The 19,981-nt window shown below is 39.7% G+C and overlaps 2 protein-coding genes across 2 annotated transcripts; both read left to right on the top strand.

The window, feature by feature from the left end:
* Positions 1 to 2,338: 2,338 nt before the first annotated feature.
* On the top strand, positions 2,339 to 18,168 carry LOC117482298 (microfibril-associated glycoprotein 4-like). Its single transcript, XM_034130368.1, has 6 exons — positions 2,339 to 2,407; positions 2,619 to 2,816; positions 5,943 to 6,039; positions 7,053 to 7,220; positions 8,016 to 8,301; positions 17,815 to 18,168. Exons 1-5 carry the CDS (start codon positions 2,393 to 2,395, stop codon positions 8,291 to 8,293), a joined length of 756 nt encoding a protein of 251 aa, XP_033986259.1. The 5' UTR covers positions 2,339 to 2,392; the 3' UTR covers positions 8,294 to 8,301; positions 17,815 to 18,168.
* On the top strand, positions 13,011 to 17,816 carry LOC117482299 (microfibril-associated glycoprotein 4-like). Its single transcript, XM_034130369.1, has 5 exons — positions 13,011 to 13,114; positions 13,326 to 13,523; positions 13,817 to 13,913; positions 15,535 to 15,702; positions 17,523 to 17,816. Exons 1-5 carry the CDS (start codon positions 13,100 to 13,102, stop codon positions 17,795 to 17,797), a joined length of 753 nt encoding a protein of 250 aa, XP_033986260.1. The 5' UTR covers positions 13,011 to 13,099; the 3' UTR covers positions 17,798 to 17,816.
* Positions 18,169 to 19,981: the final 1,813 nt, after the last annotated feature.

The following is a 19,981-nucleotide window of genomic DNA, read 5'->3' as shown; positions in this document are numbered from 1 at the left end:
ATAAGTAAATAAACTAAACAAAACAAGCTGCCAGCTGACAGTAATTGTTCATGAATGGTGGTTAACAAAATAATTACATTCTTTCAATGAGACAACGTATCAGAGTCCCATTAAGCTATATTTTAACTTGCCAGGGAAAACCTAAAAAAGCCAGCTTACTAGCTTGTAGGTTAACGAATGTTTCTCTTATAATATTTGTCTTATTAGTGCTTCATCAAGGGGATATTAATGGGTTCCAGAACTACAGAGTATCATAACCTTAATAATAATCTTTTCCTAATTTTCTTAGCTTCTGCTTACCGCGAGTTCTCCTCCCTCTCCCCACTCGCGCTGATCTCTCTCCCTCTCATCATCTTCCTCACCACCAATATCGGCCACGGGTGCTGAAGATGGACCTGCTCCCCCTTTTCGCTTGGCCTTCGTGTTCGCCTTCCCCTTCTCCATTTCTAACTCAAACTTTTTTTTTTCTCGAACGGCCGGCTCACCTCCTGGGGGCGTGATTTAATGATGCACACCGAGCGGCCCAAAGGGGGAGGTGATTAAAGATTTGATTGGGCCGGCCCAGTGTCAATGACTAAAAACATTTAAACAGAGGGCCAATCTACCCGTCTTATGGGCCGGGACTTCAGAAAAAAAAAAAAATGACGTGTCGGCCCAAAAGGCACGTCGGCCCACCGGGAAAATGCCCGGTATGCCAGATGGCCAGTCCAGCCCTGGTATGAACTGAGGAGTGAGTCCTGTGAGTTTCATGTGTTTTCTTTACTCCGCTGGGAAACTGCTCTCATGTCAAGAAGCATCAGATCATTGCATGCGCTGCATCGTCCAATCAGTGAGCGATACACAGTAAGGGGGCGGAGCGAGTATCTGAGGATTTCACCGGAGGATGGTCTGGTGGTTCCTCGGTTATCGCTCCTCCATTATCGCTCCTCGCTCCTCGATCCTCGGTCCTCCGGCAAAAATAAGGCCATTGGGACGCTACTCAAGATGGCGCAGACAAATCAACTTCCGGTGAGACCGAGACCGAGGACCGAGGAAATGAAAAATAAGAGAAGTGAAACGCAGCCCAGGTTGTATTTAATGCAGCAATGGCTGCAGGAATCAAGCTTTTTCCAAAACGTTTGCATCTCAATGCTCTGTTCCTACGCCCGGGTGGCAGTGGGGCGAGGAACTGATTGAGTGGGTGTGTGAACAGTCCAGTTCTGTTGTTGCTATGCGTGAGATGGCCCTGTTGTTAAGCACTGTGAGGTTGGGTGTAGGGAGTCCAATCACCCTGGCAGCAGTGTTGGTGATGCGTGTGAGTTTGGTCCGGTTGGTGACAGTGAGCATATTGATAATACTTTGGTACAGTAGAGGGAGAAGAGAAGGGGAAACGTACAGTTGTTCGAGTTCATGGACGACTGATAATCTTTGTTGGCTCCTTTTGAAGATGTTGGTGGTGTGTTGGTTGAAATTACGTTTATTTTACATTTTAAATATATTATCAGTTATTACAATAACTGGAAAATACATGATCTCAATAGGTCACATCCTGAGTGCAACTCCCCAATATTTTATTGAATTTTATCGAATGTTATGCTGTTTATAAAATGTTTTATTACGTTTTTTTCAACTTCTTCCAAATAAAGAATAGGCCCTACTGAATGCTGTTTTGTCACATTCTGGGCCCTTGTCCAATCTATTCATTTTATTTCCTGGTGTATTTCCCGGCTTTGCACCCTGATCAGATTCACCTGTCCCTGTTCAACCTTTCTCCTTTGTTCCTTCAGTCTGTGTGGCCTTGTCTGTTCACAGTCGCGTCTCAGATAGTTCCCATTGTTATTTCATTGTGTATTTAAACCGTATTAATATTAAACTTGTAGCTTTTGGTCCTTGGGTCCACAGATAGAGATTCCTTGTTTGTGTAATTAGTTGTAGTTCATAAAATGACTTGCAACAGTATTCACCCACTTGAAACTTATCTGATTTGTTTGGATTACAAAGGATCAAAACGTCAGGATTTTGTTCTGATATTTCATTTTAGAAAGCTGGCCTTCAAGGTGAAATTAGTTGTATATACAGAAAACCCCAGTGCTTTGGAAGCTACAAGTTGACACAAATGAAAACTATTCCTCAAACAAGGACGCTGTAGGCTCTACAATTGGCCCCACCTGTGAAACATTAGAATAGCTCTCATTTTCTGGGTAAACCCCTTCAATAGGTTGAATATCATAGCTCAGACTGAGTATATAAAGAAGTGGAAGCTTCAACCAACCATTCATGAACCTTAAAATAACACAGCTTGTCACGCACATCCAAAAACACGTGATCCACAGTCTGTTTAAATGCCTATAGGTTCCAAATAAGAGTCACCTCAAACAACAGAGTAAACTCAGCGTAGACCTTCCTCTCCACAATGAAGATGCTGCAGGTAAGAAAACACACAGATATATATATTTAAATGTCTCTGTCTTCTGCTGATAATCAATAATAGCATCAATACTTGGAGCTGTCTCAAACTTGATCTACTCTGAGAAAATTAATAATCATGAATAAACTAATGTATAACCATTAAAAACTGTGCAGGAAATCACTTCAAAAGGTGCTGTAGGTATTTAAAATCTCCTCTCTTTTGCATCCAGGTGACATTATTCGTGGCTTTTCTGGGGTTTTTAGCCTCAGCTGCCACTGCCTCGAAGGATTTTCTGCCCTTCGACTGCAATGAAATCTATTGCCATGACAACACCAGCTTGAGTGGGGTGTACACCATCTTCCCCGGGGATCCCACCACTCCACTGCAAGTCTACTGTGACATGAACACTGACGGGGGCGGATGGACGGTCAGTATATCAGATTTGATCAGACTGTGTGCTTTTCTTAGACCTTGTAAACCTGCTTTGGGAACTCATGACTTGTCTGATGTCTTAACTGCTTTCAGCTTTTTCTGCTGCCTCCAAGAGTACAACAAATAATTTGTCTTGATTTTTCTTTCCATTTCCATAATTGACATCGGAACCAACAGTCCTGTTTCCTGGTCAAGATACTTTGTGAAGTTCTCCAAATGTAGTTATTGTAGTACAACATGTTGGTATCCTATTATCCCAGCCTGTCCTCCTACAAAAAACGACCATATTGTTCAAGCCCTTATTACGACCCAGAGACACGTTTTAAAGTGTATGTTGTTTCTTACACGACCACTAGAGGTGCTCTAGTTGTCGTGTAAGAAACAACATTGCTTGATTGCAAAATGCTCCAGAGGGACGTTTATTCACAAATAACCCTCTCTGGAAAATCCTAAATTGTGGAATAGTTTGGCCATTAAAATGCTTTTTGATTCGATTTCTAGCGAGAAGTGTATATTGTACTCTTAGAATCCACGTCCAGTCGATGTGTAGGATCTATAGTTTGATAGATATTACGAAGATGACTTGAGGTCTCGCCAGGATAACGTGTATGCAGCTTCCATGTAAAGTTAGCGTCAACCCTCACGGGGTGAAAACAGTTTTTCCGGTCTCGAAGTTTTCATAATAAAACCAGATGTATTCCCCTCACTGTCAAATGATTACACAGTGATATCTGCATTACTCATCCACTAAAACACATCAGTTTATCCTTGTTAATTACACAATATTGATTGGTTTAAATTGTGTACAATGCTTTTGTTTTTTTAACCTTCGATTCAGAGAAACAAATAGTTTTTTCGGAGTTTAGACACTACAGTTTCCGAAGACACTACACTACCCAGAATCCCCAGCTATCGTTTGGGACTACAACATCCGCCTTGCTTTACAAACCCCGTGATTAGTCCTCAAGCCCTGTGATTGGATGTTGGAGTGGCAGTGCGACAAGGTTACGCCGAGCGTCAACAGCTCTTTGAAATGGAATGGAACCACGACAGACTATCCAAAACTGGACTCGGACGGGTCCAGCCCAGCCCTCCCCCCCCCCCAGAACTACACATGATGGCTATTGTGTGTTTCGCAACATGTTCTATGGCACGTCTCTACTGGGAATTGTAGTTTTATAAGACGTTTTCGTATTTCCCACAATTAGAAGTTGCCAGTATTAAACTGTGTACACCCTGGAGGTTTAGGGGATACGAAACACAGTGGTGTGTTTTCAAATTTAAAACATATAATTAATAAATGGGTGAACATACACACATGACAGCTAAGGTCAGAAGAGCTTTACATGTATGTAACAGCTGGTCTTATGTCTGTGACCCCTCCTGTTGTTCATTGATAAGCCTGAAACATGCACTTGTCAAGGTTCACAGGCAAATTTTGCAAATATGGCAGTAGCCATCGATCATCTTAAGATAAGATATACTTTATTGATCCCAAGTTGGGAAATGTTTTTGTTACAGCAGCATGTACTGTACTACTTTGTTGTACTACTTAAAAAAAATAATTTAAAAAAACCCCCACAATGCTAACGCTGAGCCTCTGAATTAGCAACGAGCGAAAAATGCTAACAGATTACTGCACCGAAATTCACTCATAAAACCTTATTATTTATCTTTTCTGCACATCCAACACATCGTTTCACATCGTGAGATGACACAGAAACGATGAGTACATACATTATCACTCTATGATACGAACTCACGACTTTATAAACAAAAACGGACATCAAAACATGTGGCGCTAGGTAGCTAAAAACGCTAACATGGCTTACCTGTGTCGTAGTCTGGTCAAAAGTGGTCTTCAATGGCATTAAAACGATAAAAACGCTGCTGAAGTTAATCCATAGGTTAATCCAATGTGTCTGTGTCCCTTTGAAATGATTTATGATAATCCATAAGCAATATACCTGCTTTTCCGTTTCCAGATGTCAGAGCTAGAGTATAGGTTCGCTCTGATGCGTGCGCGAAGCCCCCACCTTTTTGTTTTACCATGTGTGTGAGTGGGGAGATTCCCCTTCGATTCTATTGGCTCTAACGGTCAGAAAGAGATGTCAATCAACAAAATCGACCAATGGGTTCCAGAGAAACGGTAAAACCCTCATTTCCACCCAAATCACCTCAGAGGTGGAGTTTTTTTGCTAAACCTCTCTAAAAAGGTAAAATGTCACTTGTTTTGCATCAATCTTGATACAGGGTACTTATTATATGTTGTAATTTGGATTCCTAAAGCTTTTAGTCTACCTTACCATCATCCAAGGGTAGTTTTCACTATAAGTAAAAAATAATTTTTGGACGGACACTATAATTTACAGTTTTTTACTATGTTCAATCTGAATTTTCTTTAAAATAAAAAACATCTATATTGATTCTGACTTTTCTACATCCAACTCACAGGTTTATCATTACTTTGAGAAAAAAGATTATTTATGTAACCCTTTTAGAAGGGAAGATATGGCCATTTGTTCTGGGAATGTCATTTTCGAGCCTGAGACCTGAAAAACAGGCTCAGTGCTTAACAGGTTAATGTCGTATAATTAACAAGGATAAACTGATGTTTTTTAGTGGATGAGTACTGCAGATATCGCTGTTAAATCATTTGATCATTGGTTTTATTATGAAAACGTCGAGACCGGAAATACTGTTTTCAACCCGTAACTTTACATGGAAGCTACCGCATATACACGTTCTCCTGTCGAAACCTCAAATCATCTTCGTAATATCTATCAAACTATAGATCCTACATATCGACTGGATGTGGATTCTAAAAGTACAATATACACTTCTTGCTAGAAATCTAATCAAAAAGCGTTTTAATGGTCCTACAATTTAGGATTTTACAGAGAGGGTTATTTGTGAATAAACGACCATCTGTAACGTTTGCATTCAACGGGAGCACTAGAGGGTGAAAACTTTAAAACGTAATTATAGGTCGTATTAAGCGCTTGAACAAACAACCTATTTGGTCGCAATAAGGGCTTGAACAATCGGCCCATTTGGTCGTATGAGTTGGAGGACTTGTTGCATTATCCTGTATCACTCTTCTTCCTACTCTTCCTCTCAGGTATTTCTCCAGAGGATGGATGGGACTGAAAACTTCTACAGGCCCTGGAGTCACTATAAGGCCGGATTTGGGAACATGGCAGGAGAATATTGGCTCGGTGAGTGTTCAACTAATAAATTCAACACATTTTTCATCTTAATATGCTGTGAGATTAAGGAAAATTTAAATTATTGGTGCCTACTGGTGAATGCTGGTGTGACTGCCCAGTGACGGTTCCAGACCAATTTTACTGGCGGGGGGGACCAGGCTGGGGCCAGTTATTTTTGTATTTATATTATACAATAAACACGGGTTATACGACAGTATAGTAATTGCGTAAAATAAACATAAAATACAGTTATTGCTATGTGCTTCTGTACAGTTATTTATTTCAGTAACTGTAAGTTACAGTTCTTTGTTTCAGTAGTTATTTTGTTGTCCTTTACAGTACTTGTTGTAGTAACTAAGTTACAATTAAATTAAATTACAAAAACAGTATTTGCTGCAACACTGAATATAAGGCACTGAACAGTTCAATCTCTACTGAACATCCGGGTCTCTGCATCCCAGGTGAAGTTTTCTCTTCTTTCATATTACAGCAACAATATCCTGCGGTTTCTGTGATTTTTAGTCTCTCAATGTCTAGGCTTGAATCTTACTTGAAGTAAAAAGGGAACAGCCTCTGGTCGGAGATGACAAGTGTTGTTTTTTATCCAGCGGTCTACCGCTCTAAGGGGTCCGACCACAAGGCTGAGTTACATTAGTTCCGCTTATTGCGCCAGCCTTATAGCCAATAAATGGTAATATTATAAACTTTTATTTTGGAGGGGGTAACAGGGCGGTCCCAGGTCAGCGTTACTGACTGGCCCCTGTGACTGCCTCAACTTGCAGGCTTTGCTCCATATATGAAACTGTATGTTTAGCTTAAGGAAGAAGAAAAACATTCCAATCTCAGAGAAAACACCAACAATACACTGCTACACTACACATTGTGTCATTTTGGCTTTACTTTCTTACTGATAATTCATTGGGCAGTGAAGTGTACTTTTAAACAAGATGATCTGAGGGGTAAAGAGGTTAACTAATGGTACAGGAGGTTATGTGAAACATATTTTTTGTTCCTTTTCTAAGGCCTGGAAAACATCCTCCTGCTGACTGTGAGGAAGGAGAACGGGCTGCGGGTCGACATGGAGGACTGGGAGGGGGTGAAGGCGTACGCCAATTACTCCTCCTTCTCCATCGATTCTGAGGTTGACGGTTATCAGCTTCACCTGGGCAAATTCACTGGCGGAAACGCAAGTAAGGATTACTGTGTGGATATTACTTTGGGAAATGTAGGTTTAAAGAGGCCCTTTAGTGTTATATCGTTTTGTGTGCATGTAAATGGTCTGGGCTATATTCCCAAAGCTCCCTCCAGAGGGAGTTTCTCTCCCACACTCCACCCATGTCTTAATGGACTTCTTTGTTTACTTCCTTAACATAGTGACATCACTACGTAACACTGTTGCTTGTATTGTCTAGCTTTCCAACGCATCTTACGCGATAGGCTAAGGGGCGGGGTATTTCTAAGCGGTTCACAAATCACAACAGAGCCGGTCAGCTAACCAATCTGAGCAGACTGGGCTCTGGTTTCAGACAGAGGGTGAAAAGAGGTGCTGCAGCACAGGCAGTATGAGAAAAATAAAGAGCTTTTTGAACATTAAAGCATGTCACAGTCAAATAAGAGACACAAAACACAAATATGAACCTGAAAACGAGCATAATATGTCCTCTCTATATATATTATTTGTTAAAAATGTAATGAAAAATAGCGTGAGGAAAGGTTGGTGGGTATTTCTGGGGACTTAAGTGTTGCAATTTGGACGTGTGAGAAATGTAATATTAAATTACATAAAATATAAATACCTTAATATTCTACTTAAATACAAATGTGCCCTGTTACATTCTACCACTATTTAAGAGGCATAAATGTGCTGTACCTATTGTTCTTTATGTAATTTATAGAAACATAAAATTAAATATATTACCCACTGACACACATTAAAATAAGTGTTTCTGGGTTTCAAGTTTGTTGGTTTTTCTTTTTATTTCTAGGGGACAGTTTGACATACCACAACAACATGAAGTTCTCAACGTTTGACAGAGATCAGGACACTCACAGTATAAACTGTGCTCAGCGTTATCTCGGTGGATTCTGGTACTCCAAATGCCATCAAGCCAACCCCACCGGTCTGTACGCACCTCCAGGGCTTGTGACTGCAAATGAAGGCGTTTTCTGGAGATCGTGGAAGGGCGTGAACTATGGCATGAAGACCTTATCCATGAAGATCAGATCAGTCTCTGCATGTGCATGCGCTCAAAAACCTGTTTAGCTGTACACTTTTATTGTAGGTTTTCAAGTTTATACAAGATTTCAGACAACTTGGACCTTCGTGTTCACCGAACTATGATTTTCCTGTGAGGCTAAAAATGAAATTCTTGTTTCAATGCCACATACATATATATATTCTACTTCCAACAAACACTGATACTGTTGTTGAATAATCATAATTATATAGTAAATGCTTCAGTGAGATTAAACCTTTTCTTTACGAATCAATAAAACAATTATGTAGCTGCAACTGTGTTTTGAATTCTTTCAAATTGTTCAATCTTGTTGTTCCTGTCAGGCAAACAATGAAAGTTTGTGTGTTTTTAATGCCAGCTGTTACTATCTTCAACCAACACAGCTTGCTATATAAACATATAGTTAACGCTTCAGTCTGATACAACTGTTTCTTTATAAATCAAGGAATGGCTGTTGTTGTATATTAAAATAAAATGAAGTAAAAAACTGATGAAAATTAGCTTTAAAATGTCATTCCTCTTGTGGAGCCCAGTAAAAGTACTAGCTGTAAGTTTCGTCTCAAGTACAGCACAAATTAAGTGTGTGTGTGTGTGTGTGTGTGTGTGTGTGTGTGTGTGTGTGTGTGTGTGTGTGTGTGTGTGTGTGTGTGTGTGTGTGTGTGTGTGTGTGTGTGTGTGTGTGTGTGATATTCAAATATTGTTGACAGTGAACAAGTTTTTCCATGACTGAATATAATAATAATTCTACTGGGCCTCAACCACTTCAGAACATAGAGGTGCTGGTCAAATGAGATACTGATAATACCACAAGTGTCTTTTTGAAAGGCAAAGATGACATTATATCTTCAAATGATTGGCTGCTTAAGTGTGCCGATACATCAAAGTTTGACCTGAGCACAAACAATGAAAAGAAACAGAAACAACTCTTGATATCCCCCTATTGGATAATCAATGTGCATTGACTTCAGTAGGCCAAAGAGGTGTGCAAAGGCAAAACGGAGGTCTGATAGGTCATGCAGTGATTGATTGATTGATTGATTGATTGATTGATTATTATTTAATCTCACCCCCTTGTCCCTAAATTATTTATTTATAATCTATAAATAATTATCATTATTATTAATTATTATTGTTATAATTACTATTATGAATCTGCTTTACTTGTTGATTGATATATATACACATATATATATATATATTAGGGCTGTCAGTCGATTAAAATATTTAATCGCGATTAATCGCATGATTGTCCATAGTTAATCGCGATTAATCGCAAATTGCCAAAGTGGGAAATTCATTTTCACAGCACTGTACATGTACACAACATACATACAATATATAAACAACAACAATAACACGGACAACAACAGATAGCGTCACACATGGCAGTTAAACTCAGTGAGGCCTGTTATTTAATGCATCAATGGCTGCAGGAATCAAGCTTTTTCCAAAACGTTTGCATCTCAGTGCTCTGTACCTACGCCCGGGTGGCAGTGGGGCGAGGAACTGATTGAGTGGGTGTGTGATGTCCAGTTCTGTTGCGGTTGCTATGCGTGAGATGGCCCTGTTGTTAAGCACTGTGAGGTTGGGTATAGGGAGTCCAATCACGCTGGCAGCAGTGTTGGTGATGCGTGTGAGTTTGGTCCGGTTGGTGACAGTGAGCACATTGATAATGCTTTGGTACAGTAGAGGGAGAAGAGAAGGGGAAACGTACAGTTCTTCCAGTTTATGGAAGATGTTGGTGGTGTGTTGGTTGAAATTATTTTAAATTTTAAATATATAATCAGTTATTACAATAACTGGAAAATACATGATCTCTATAGGTCACATCCTGAGTGCAACTCCCCAATATTTTATTTATTTTTATTGAATTTTATGCTGTTTATAAAATGTTTTATTACGTTTTTTCAACTTCTTCCAAATAAAGAATAGGCCCTACTGAATGCTTTTTTGTCACATTCTGGGCCCTTGTCCAATCTATTCATTTTATTTCCTGGTGTGTTTCCCGGCTTTGCGATAACTTGCCCCGCCCTGATCAGATTCAACTGTCCCTGTTCAACCTTTCTCAAGGTTCAAGGTTCAAGGTTCAAGGTTTTTATTTTGTCATACGAACATAGCTACAGTGTAGTTATGACGATGACAATCTTAGGTCACAGGCTCCTCCAACAGTACAACACAATAAAACAGATAAACAGAAAAATAGTGCAAGTGAATAGTAAATAGTAAATACAAAAATTGTTTAAAAAAGTGAAATAGTGCAATAAGAGTCTATATTCAAGTTATTGGAATATGATATATTAGATAAATAGATAAATAATTTCTAAGTAGCAGATGAATGTTATGGATGTTGTTTCAACAGTTCAGGTGTTTAACAGATGTTGTTTCAACAGTTCAGGTGTTTAACAGATGTTGTTCCTTCAGTCTGCGTGGCCTTGTCTGTTCACAGTAGCATCTGAGATAGTTCCCATTGTTATTTCATTGTTTATTTAAACCGTATTAATATTAAACTTGTAGCTAAAACACATCGTTTTTCTAGAACAGATTACAAATCGCCTGAAAATGGTACAAACAAGTGGCAACATGTGTGACGAAGGCGTTGCGCTGGGCTATATCACGCAATCGAAAGTGAGAGTGCGGAAAACTTAAAAAAAATTATTAATTCACTAGCACCCCAAGATGATTGATGGCAAAGGGAGAGGGACTTACTGTAAGTGAGAGTGAAAACACAAGGTAAGTTTAAAATAGGTCAGCAATTTCCCATCCTATAGGTTGCTATATAGATGTATCTAATCCTTTCTCCTGTCTTTGTCTCCCTCTTTCAGCACAAGAACCCCAGGGGGATTCAATGCTGCCTGAAGACCTGCAATGAGACCCTCACCCTGCACCTGAGTCTCAACTCCCAGAGTTTTGCAAGCCTCTCCCTGTTCCTTATTTTTATTAAACAGACATTAAGCTTCCCAATGGTGTGGTCTTCGTATTGTGAAAAATATGATTACCTCACATATTTTGTTGCTGTTGTTGTCTTTTGTGATAGTTAAATTGGTCCTGCTGACTTCAGCCAACCATTCTTTCCTCCTCTCTGTGTCAGTGGGGAAACTTTACATTTGTACTCCTTTCTCTGAGCGATTGGAGCATCCCCAGGCAGCACAGCAAACCATGGGGGAGAGAGAGCAAGCGCATTTCGTGGCATCTGCGGCAGATGCCTCGGCAAGTAGTGGCATCTGCCGCAGATGCTGGAAGTACCTGCCACTGCTTGCAGATGCACGAAATGAGCCAGGCCCTACTGCCATGGGGGAGACTATTATGCCAGGACAACACAGAGGAAAAGGCACAGACAAACTGCATGTCATGCTATTCAATGTTTATTGAATTCCATTTATTTACAATGGATGTTCCTAAAACAACACATTTAACATCATCATCATGCTGATGCTGCTGCTGCTAGTCCTTTGACTCATTGTGCTGTCAGTTGACAATCATTGATAGGCACCTGTCGGTCTCCTGTCCTTTCTGAAAGTCATAAAGATTACATTAGTCATTTAGATTACTTATGTCCTCAATTACCATGGGATTACTGAAACTACCATGAATTAAAGTTCAGTCAGACAACTCACGTGTTTCTTAATATGTTTATTATAAGCAGCATATAGTTTGAGTTTGGCGTCTCGGCTCGGGCCTCATCACTCCACAGATTTACAAAGAACATTGAGTGATGATTAGATAACTATCCCCCGAGCCTACAGGTGGAAGCTGGGGTGGTGCTGGGGTGGTGGTGGGGCAGGCAAGTAGCAGCAACATGAAACACAGCAGCAGGAACATGAACATAGCAATAGCAAGTGAACACAGCAGCAGCAGCATAGCGAGGCAGAGGCAGGAAGACCTGGCAGCTTAAATAGAGTAGCATGTTTAGGAGAATGTGTTTGGTTGTAAGAGGGACGAGGTGCGCCACGTGTTAATGTCTGATTGGTGCTCGAGTTGACTGCCTGAACTAGCTCGCAGGCTTCGCCCCATAAATGGTAGAAATTAATCTAATCTGAATTTTGAAACCTTCCTTCCCATCCCCTCCCTCTAAATATATCAAAAAACATTAGGAAGTGATGCTCCTGACTACCATACAAGTTTAAGAAGATAATATTTGTTTTAAAGAATTCAAAGCAATAAACAACAGCAACAGGCTCTTTAACCAAGGCAACGTTAGCCTAACATGTATATGTTAACAATGCAGGTAAGATAGCTGTTCACACTATCTATGTATATTTTCTACTTTTTTAATACTATTTTATTTCTATTTGAGATGTTTACATTGTTGATTGTTTATTTCTTTTAACTTCTCTAATGTACAATGCTTTATCTTTTGCTGCTGCAATGCAAACATTTCCCAAATTTGTATCAATAAAGTACTTCTTATCTTATCTTAATCCTCAGATATTAGCGAATTTTACTTTTTTATAAAAAACATATTGATGTAACTACGTACACATATCGATATGTTGTATAAATATTGAAAATCAAAACCTTTATTGACCACTAATTACCAATAATCGCAGTTCTATCTCCTGTTATTAATGCATTCAAATGGCCCGCCACGAACTTCCGGGAACTATCTGAGTCTCCATGAACCACGTGACGATCAAGCATTTTGGACTTCCGCTGTCGCAACTCTTTTAGTTATATGGCTTTGCACCAAACTATAATCATAAACCTTATCAAATAACAAAGCTTGTCACGCACTTCCAAAAACATGTTATGCACCGTCTGTTTAAATGCCTAGTTTCCAAACAAGAGTCACCTCAAACAACAGAGTCAACTCAGCGTAGACCTTCCTCTCCACGATGAAGATGATGCAGGTAAGAAAACACTCAAATGTATATATTTTAATGTCTCTGTCCTCTGCTGATAATCAATACTAGCATCAATACTTGGAGCTGTCTCAAACGTGATCTACTCTGAGCAAATTAATAACCATGAATAAACTCATGTATTACCATTAAAAACTGTGCAGGAAATCACTTCAAAAGGTGCTGTAGGTATTTAAAATCTCCTCTCTTTTGCATCCAGGTGACATTGTTCGTGGCTCTTCTTGGGTTTTTAACCTCAGCTGCCACTGGCTCGAAGGATTTTCTGCCCATCGACTGCAATGACATCTATTGCCATGACAACACCAGCTCCAGTGGGGTGTACACCATCTTCCCCGGGGGTCCCACCACTCCCCTGCAAGTCTTCTGTGACATGAACACTGACGGGGGCAGATGGACGGTCAGTATATCAGATTTTTTCCGACTGTGTGCTTTTTTTTTTTTAAACCTTGTAAACCTGCTTTGGAAACTCATGACTTGTCTTAACTGCTTCCAGCTTTTTCTGCTGCCTCCAAGAGTACAACACATAATTTGTCTTGATTTTTCTTTCTCATTTCCATAATTGACATCGGAACCAACAGTCCTGTTTACTGGTCAAGATACTTTGTAAAGTTGTCCAGATGTAGTTATTGGAGTACAACATGTTGGTATCCTATTATCGTGTATCACTCTTCTTCCTACTCTTCCTCTCAGGTATTTCTCAAGAGGATGGATGGGACTGAAAACTTCTACAGACCCTGGAGTCACTATAAGGCCGGATTTGGGAACCTGGCAGGAGAATATTGGCTTGGTGAGTACAATTTAATTTAACTACATATACAGTATTTGCTGCCACACTGAATATAAGGCACTGAACAGTTCAATCTGTACTGAACATCCGGGTCTCTGCATCCCAGGTGAAGTTTTCTCTTCTTTCACATTACAGCAACAATATCCTGCTATTTCTGTGATTTTTAGTCTCTCAATGTCTAGGCTTGAATCTTACTTGAAGTAAAAAGGGAACAGCCTCTGGTCGGAGATGACAAGTGTGGTTTTTTATCCTGCATGGCCAGTGGCGGTGTACCGCTCTAAGGGGTCCGACTACAATGCTGAGTTACATTAGTTCCGCTTATTGCGCCAGCCTTATAGCCAATAAATGGCAATATTATAAACTTTTATTTTGAAGGGGGTAACAGGGGGGTCCCAGGTCAGCGTTACTGACTGGCCCCTGTGACTGCCTCAACTTGCAGGCTTTGCTCCATATATGATACTGTATGTTTAGCTTAAGAAAGAAGAACAACATTTCAATCTCAAAGAAAATACCAACAATACACTGCTACACTACACATTGTGGTTTTTTGGCTTGACTTTTTTTCTCATAATTCATTAAGCAGTGAAGTATATTTAAGCAATAGCTCACGACAGTTGTATATTTAAGCAATAGCTCACGACAGTTGTCGACTCTCCGCTTCGCGTCGGGCCGAACCACGCCCCTTAACTATGATATAATGACCATATACCACGGCCTGAAGTGAGCTATTGCTTTTATAAAACGGTTACCAAATGTGGCAATATGAAAGAAAAACACATAATTTAAATAGTTTTTATTAGTAAATAATGATGTTCAAAATAAAATAGTCCCTCCGTTGCCTTCTGCACAAAACATAGTGTGAGGTAGTTGCTATGCAACAACACTAACAGCTAGCGAACATATTAGACAGAGAGCGTTGATCGATTATTTGGCTATTTATTTACATTAATTTGTATGTTGCCGTTTATTGTGCACCCACTGAAAAACTGTCCAGCATCAGTAGCATGGCTAACGTGGTTACTTGTATAGGTTGAGGTTGTTCTAGGCTGTTGCTTGGCGTGGCGAGAATATCGCTCCACTTTCTCCGGTCCCCGAGATTTGGCTTCCAGTAGCTCTGGAGAGAGCTTTCGCACCTGTGGCCACTAACGGTCATAATTTCTCTGCTTTGTTTCAAGAACCGCATCAGAAAGCTTTTGAATGGTGGTACTTTTCCAGTTGGTCTACCTGCTCTTCACGTAGCTCTGCATGTCGTCGTTTAGGTGCTTTCTGGAGATAGGCACTGCTCAATCCACTACTCCATAGTAAGGCCACCCCGGAGGTTGAAGTTAACCTTAAATGTTTCCATCTTAAGCTTTGTTAGTTAGTTAGTTTCGTAACGGACGTAATGTAACAGTTGTAACGGTTGTAGATTTCTCAGACACGGAGGGATACTGACTTGTGAAAAGTAACTACAATTCTACCCGTGATATACGCTCATTATATCACGGCTAAGAACCAATCAGATTGCTTGATTTGACTTGTCCGTTTTATAATTATTTTTTTAAATAATATGATCTGAGGGGTAAAGAGGTTAACTAATGGTACAGAAGGTTATGTGAACCCGATTTGTTCCTTTTCTAAGGCCTGGAAAACATCCTCCTGCTGACTCTGAGGAAGGAGAACGAGCTGCGGGTCGACATGGAGGACTGGGAGGGGGGGAAGGCGGACGCCAAGTACTCCTCCTTCTCCATCGATTCTGAGAATCACGGTTATGAGCTTCACCTGGGCAAATTCACCGGCGGAAACGCAGGTAAGGATTACTGTGTGGATATTACTTTGAGAAATGTAGGTTTAAAGAGGCCCTAATACATTTTTGGGGGGCGGGGGTTCCCCTCTCCTGTAGTGTTATATCGTTTTTTGTGCATTTAAATGGTCTGGGCTAAATTCCCAAAGCTCCCTCCAGAGGGAGTTTCTCTCCCACACTCCCCCTATTTCTTAAACGCCTCCATTGGACTCCTTTGTTTACTTCTGTAACATAGTGACATCACTACTTAACTCTCTTGCTTGTATTGTCTAGCTTTCCAACACATCTTACGCGATAGGCTAAGGGGCGGGGTATCTCTAAGCGGTTGAAAAATCACAACAGAGCCGGCCAGCTAACCAATCAGAGCAGACTGGGCTCTGGTTTCAGACAGAGGGTGAAAAGAGGTGCTGCAGCACAGGCAGTATGAGAAAAATAAAGAGCTTTTTGAACATTAAAGCATGTCACAGTCACGTAAAGGCCCTGACACACCAGGCAGTCACCAGAGAACTCGCCGACACCGACACCGACAGTTCCATCGACGAGTTCTCCTGCGTCTTGGCCATGTGTCGCACTGGAAAACACCGCAAAGACTTCAGCCGAGCACGTACGAACTGCGCATGCGTGAGTGGCAATAACTCTCCTTACCAGCAGGCGGCGGTAGTGTGTATTCGTCATTCAAAATAGGCAACAACCGGAAGACAGAGAAGAAGAACAGACTGATATAAACAAACAAATAGCGTGTGCGTTCCATTTTTACTCTCGTCCATCGAAAACATGTTTTAGAATATAAAAATACATGAATGTTGAAATGAGCACATAAAGTGCAGACATACTATAAAATCACAGTTAACAGACCTGCATCTGATGATCGCAGTGTTCTGGCGGGTGTGTAGTTTATTGAGTCAGCAATGTAGTAATGTAATAATGGCTACTTCTTGCTAAATTTACATTTCCATGTGATGCTTTTATCCGAGGCGACTCACAATAGGTAAATGAACAGCAGTAGACACAGTATCTCATTTACTTAGACACTGTACTTAAGGACAATGTTGAGGTACTTGAGACTAATCCTGCAACTTTACTGACAAATAAACCGATGAGATGAAAAACCGGACTTGACCAAACAAATCACGGAGCTCTCAGCAGAGGACAGCCGGGGACGCTCACGCCGATTTAGCTGCTGTCCTGTGCCTTCTTAAATCGTTTGTTTACGTCCCTCACTTCCGTTTCGCTTCTCACTTGCTAGCTGAACAGCTGATCAGAGTGGTTTCTTGGCCCGATAGCTTGTGGCCGTATTTTGGCCGATTCAACATGTTGAATCGGCCGGGTGTCGACCGTGAAAGGCCAAATAAGGCGTGTCACGGCCGAGGGTTCGGGACACACCAAATTGACTTTGGGCGACAAGGAACGCGTTGTCGCCAGACAACGCAAGACGGCCGAATACGGCCTGGTGTGTCAGGGCCTTAAGAGACACAAAATACAAATACAAACCTGAAAACTATAGCATAATATGTCCTATATATATGACACTTGGTGGGTATTTCTGGGGGACTTAAAGTGTTGCAATTTGGACGTGTGAGAAATGTAATATTAGAAAACTTTTATTAAATTACATAAAATAGAAGTACCTTAATATTCTACTTAAATACAAATGTGCCCTGTTACATTCGACCACTATTTAAGAGGCATACATGTGCTGTACCTATTGTTCTTTTAGTCATTTAAAAAACATAAAATAAAATATATTACCCACTGACACACATTGGCATTAAAATAAGTGTTTCTGGGTTTCAAGTTTATTTGTTTGTTTTTATTTTTATTTTTAGGGGACAGTTTGACATACCACAACAACATGAAGTTCACAACGTTTGACAGAGATCAGGACCGGTTGGAGGGGAACTGCGCTCAGCATAATCTCGGTGGATTCTGGTACAACGCATGCTTTTCTGCCAACCCCACCGGTCTGTACGCACCTCAAGGGCTTGTCAACGTATATGAAAACGTTCAAGTTATCTGGAAATCGTGGAAGGGACTGAACTTCGGCCTGAAGACCTTAGACATGAAGATCAGATCAGTCTCTGCATGTGCATGCGCTCAATAACCTGTTTAGCTGTACACTTTTATTGTTGACTTTATTAAGGTTTTCAAGTTTATACAAGATTTCAGACAACTTGGACCTTCGTGTTCACCGAACTATGATTTTCCTGTGAGGCTAAAAACGAAATTCTTGTTTCAATGCCACATATATATATATATTCTACTTCCAACAAACACTGATACTGTTGTTGAATAATCATAATTATATAGTAAATGCTTCAGTGAGATTAAACCTTTTCTTTACTAATCAAAAAAACAATTATGTAGCTGCAACTGTGTTTTGAATTCTTTCAAATTGTTCATTCTTGTTTACTGAACTATGATATTCCTGTCAGGCAAATAATGAAAGTTTGTGTGTTTTTAATGCCAGGTGTTACTATCTTCAACCAACACAGATATGCTTGTTAAATAAACATATAGTTAACGCTTCAGTCTGATACAACTGTTTCTTTATAAATCAAGGAATGGCTGTTGTTGTATATTAAAATAAAATTAAGTAAAAAACTGATGAAAATTAGCTTTAAAATGTCATTCCTCTTGTGGAGCCCAGTAAAAGTACTAGCTGTAAGTTTCGTCTCAAGTAAGTGTGTGTGTGTGTGTGTGTGTGTGTGTGTGTGTGTGTGTGTGTGTGTGTGTGTGTGTGTGTGTGTGTGTGTGTGTGTGTGTGTGTGTGTGTGTGTGTGTGTGTGTGTGTGTGTGTGTGTGTGTGTGCGCATGCTGTGACATAAAAATATTGTTGACAGTGAACTATGTGCTCAAACTAAGTTTTTCCATGACTGAATATAATAATAATTCTAGTGGGCCTCAACCACTTCAGAACGTAGAGGTGCTGGTGAAATGAGATACTGATAATACCACAATTGTTATATCTTCAAATGATTGGCTGCTTAAGTGTGACGATACATCAAAGTTTGACCTGAGCACAAACAATGAAAAGAAACAGAAACAACTCTGGATATCCCCCTATTGGATAATCAATGTGCATTGACTTCAGTAGGCCAAAGAGGTGTGCAAAGGCAAAAGGGAGGTCTGGTAGGTCATGCAGTGATTGATTGATTGATTGATTGATTATTATTTCATCTCACCCCCTTGTCCCTAAATTATTTATTTATAATCTATAAATAATAATTATTATTATTCATTATTATTGTTATTATTATTATTATTATTAATCTGCTTTACTTGTTGATTGACATATACATATACACATATATATATACACATATACATACACACACATACACATTCTGGTTGTACGGACCCTATGAATTTTTAATTGAAATGGTCTCCTTGAATTATATCCTCCCACTCGTTGAGCGAATACTTTTTGGATGTTTCCTGGTAAAACGTTATTTTTTGCCTTAAACATGATTTGTGCCGTTTGGAATTCTACCAGGTCTGTACATTTTAACAATTTTGACTACAGGAATAATGCGTTAGTCTGATCAAGATATTTGGTATTGTGAATGATTCGTATGGCTTTTTTTTGTAGAATAGACACTGAATGTATTGAACTTTTGTAGTTATTGCCCCAGATTTCAGCACAGTAAGTCAGATATGGTAAGACTAGTGAACAGTAGAGAATGCAAAGTGATTTCTGATCGAGAACTTGTTTTACTTTGTTTAGTATGGAAATGCTTCTTGAGAGCTTTGATTGTATATGTTTTATATGTAATTTCCAACTTATTGTGTCATCTATTATTACCGCAAGAAATTTAATTTCATGGAATCTTTCAATTTTAACCCCATCTATTTTTATTTGCATTTGTATTTTTGTTCTATGTTTACCAAACAACATTCATTTTGTTTTACTCAAGTTTAATCATCGTCAAACCATCTTTTTAATTTGTGCATTTCATTTTCTATGTTCTCCACTAGCTGTTCTAAGTTCTCCCCAGAGCAGAATATATTTGTAACGTCAGCAAATAAAACTAGCCTCAGTATATTTGATGTTTTACAGATGTCATTGATGTGTACAGTATAAACAGTTTAGGACCCAACACTGACCCCTGGGGGACACCAGAAGCAATGTCCAAACATGAAGAACAGTCATTTCCCAACTTCACATACTGCTGTCTATTGCTTAAATAGCTTTCAATCCAGTCTAAAACTATACCCCTGATGCCATACCTTTCTAATTTATGTAGGATGTCATGGTTGATTGTGTCAAAAGCTTTTTTTATATCCA

This window comes from Trematomus bernacchii, unplaced genomic scaffold, assembly GCF_902827165.1.
Source record: "Trematomus bernacchii unplaced genomic scaffold, fTreBer1.1, whole genome shotgun sequence".
NCBI classification, from domain to species: domain Eukaryota; kingdom Metazoa; phylum Chordata; class Actinopteri; order Perciformes; family Nototheniidae; genus Trematomus; species Trematomus bernacchii.
The sequence above is the reverse complement of the archived record's forward strand: the minus strand, read 5'-3'. Positions and strand labels throughout refer to the sequence as shown.

Excerpts from the sequence above, each read along its gene's own strand:
- LOC117482298 (XM_034130368.1), top strand. Across the intron at positions 2,817-5,942 it reads CTGACGGGGGCGGATGGACG|GTATTTCTCCAGAGGATGGA; the intron begins GTCAGTATATCA and ends TCTTCCTCTCAG. Across the intron at positions 6,040-7,052 it reads GGCAGGAGAATATTGGCTCG|GCCTGGAAAACATCCTCCTG; the intron begins GTGAGTGTTCAA and ends TCCTTTTCTAAG.
- LOC117482299 (XM_034130369.1), top strand. Across the intron at positions 13,914-15,534 it reads GGCAGGAGAATATTGGCTTG|GCCTGGAAAACATCCTCCTG; the intron begins GTGAGTACAATT and ends TCCTTTTCTAAG. Across the intron at positions 15,703-17,522 it reads ATTCACCGGCGGAAACGCAG|GGGACAGTTTGACATACCAC; the intron begins GTAAGGATTACT and ends TTTTATTTTTAG.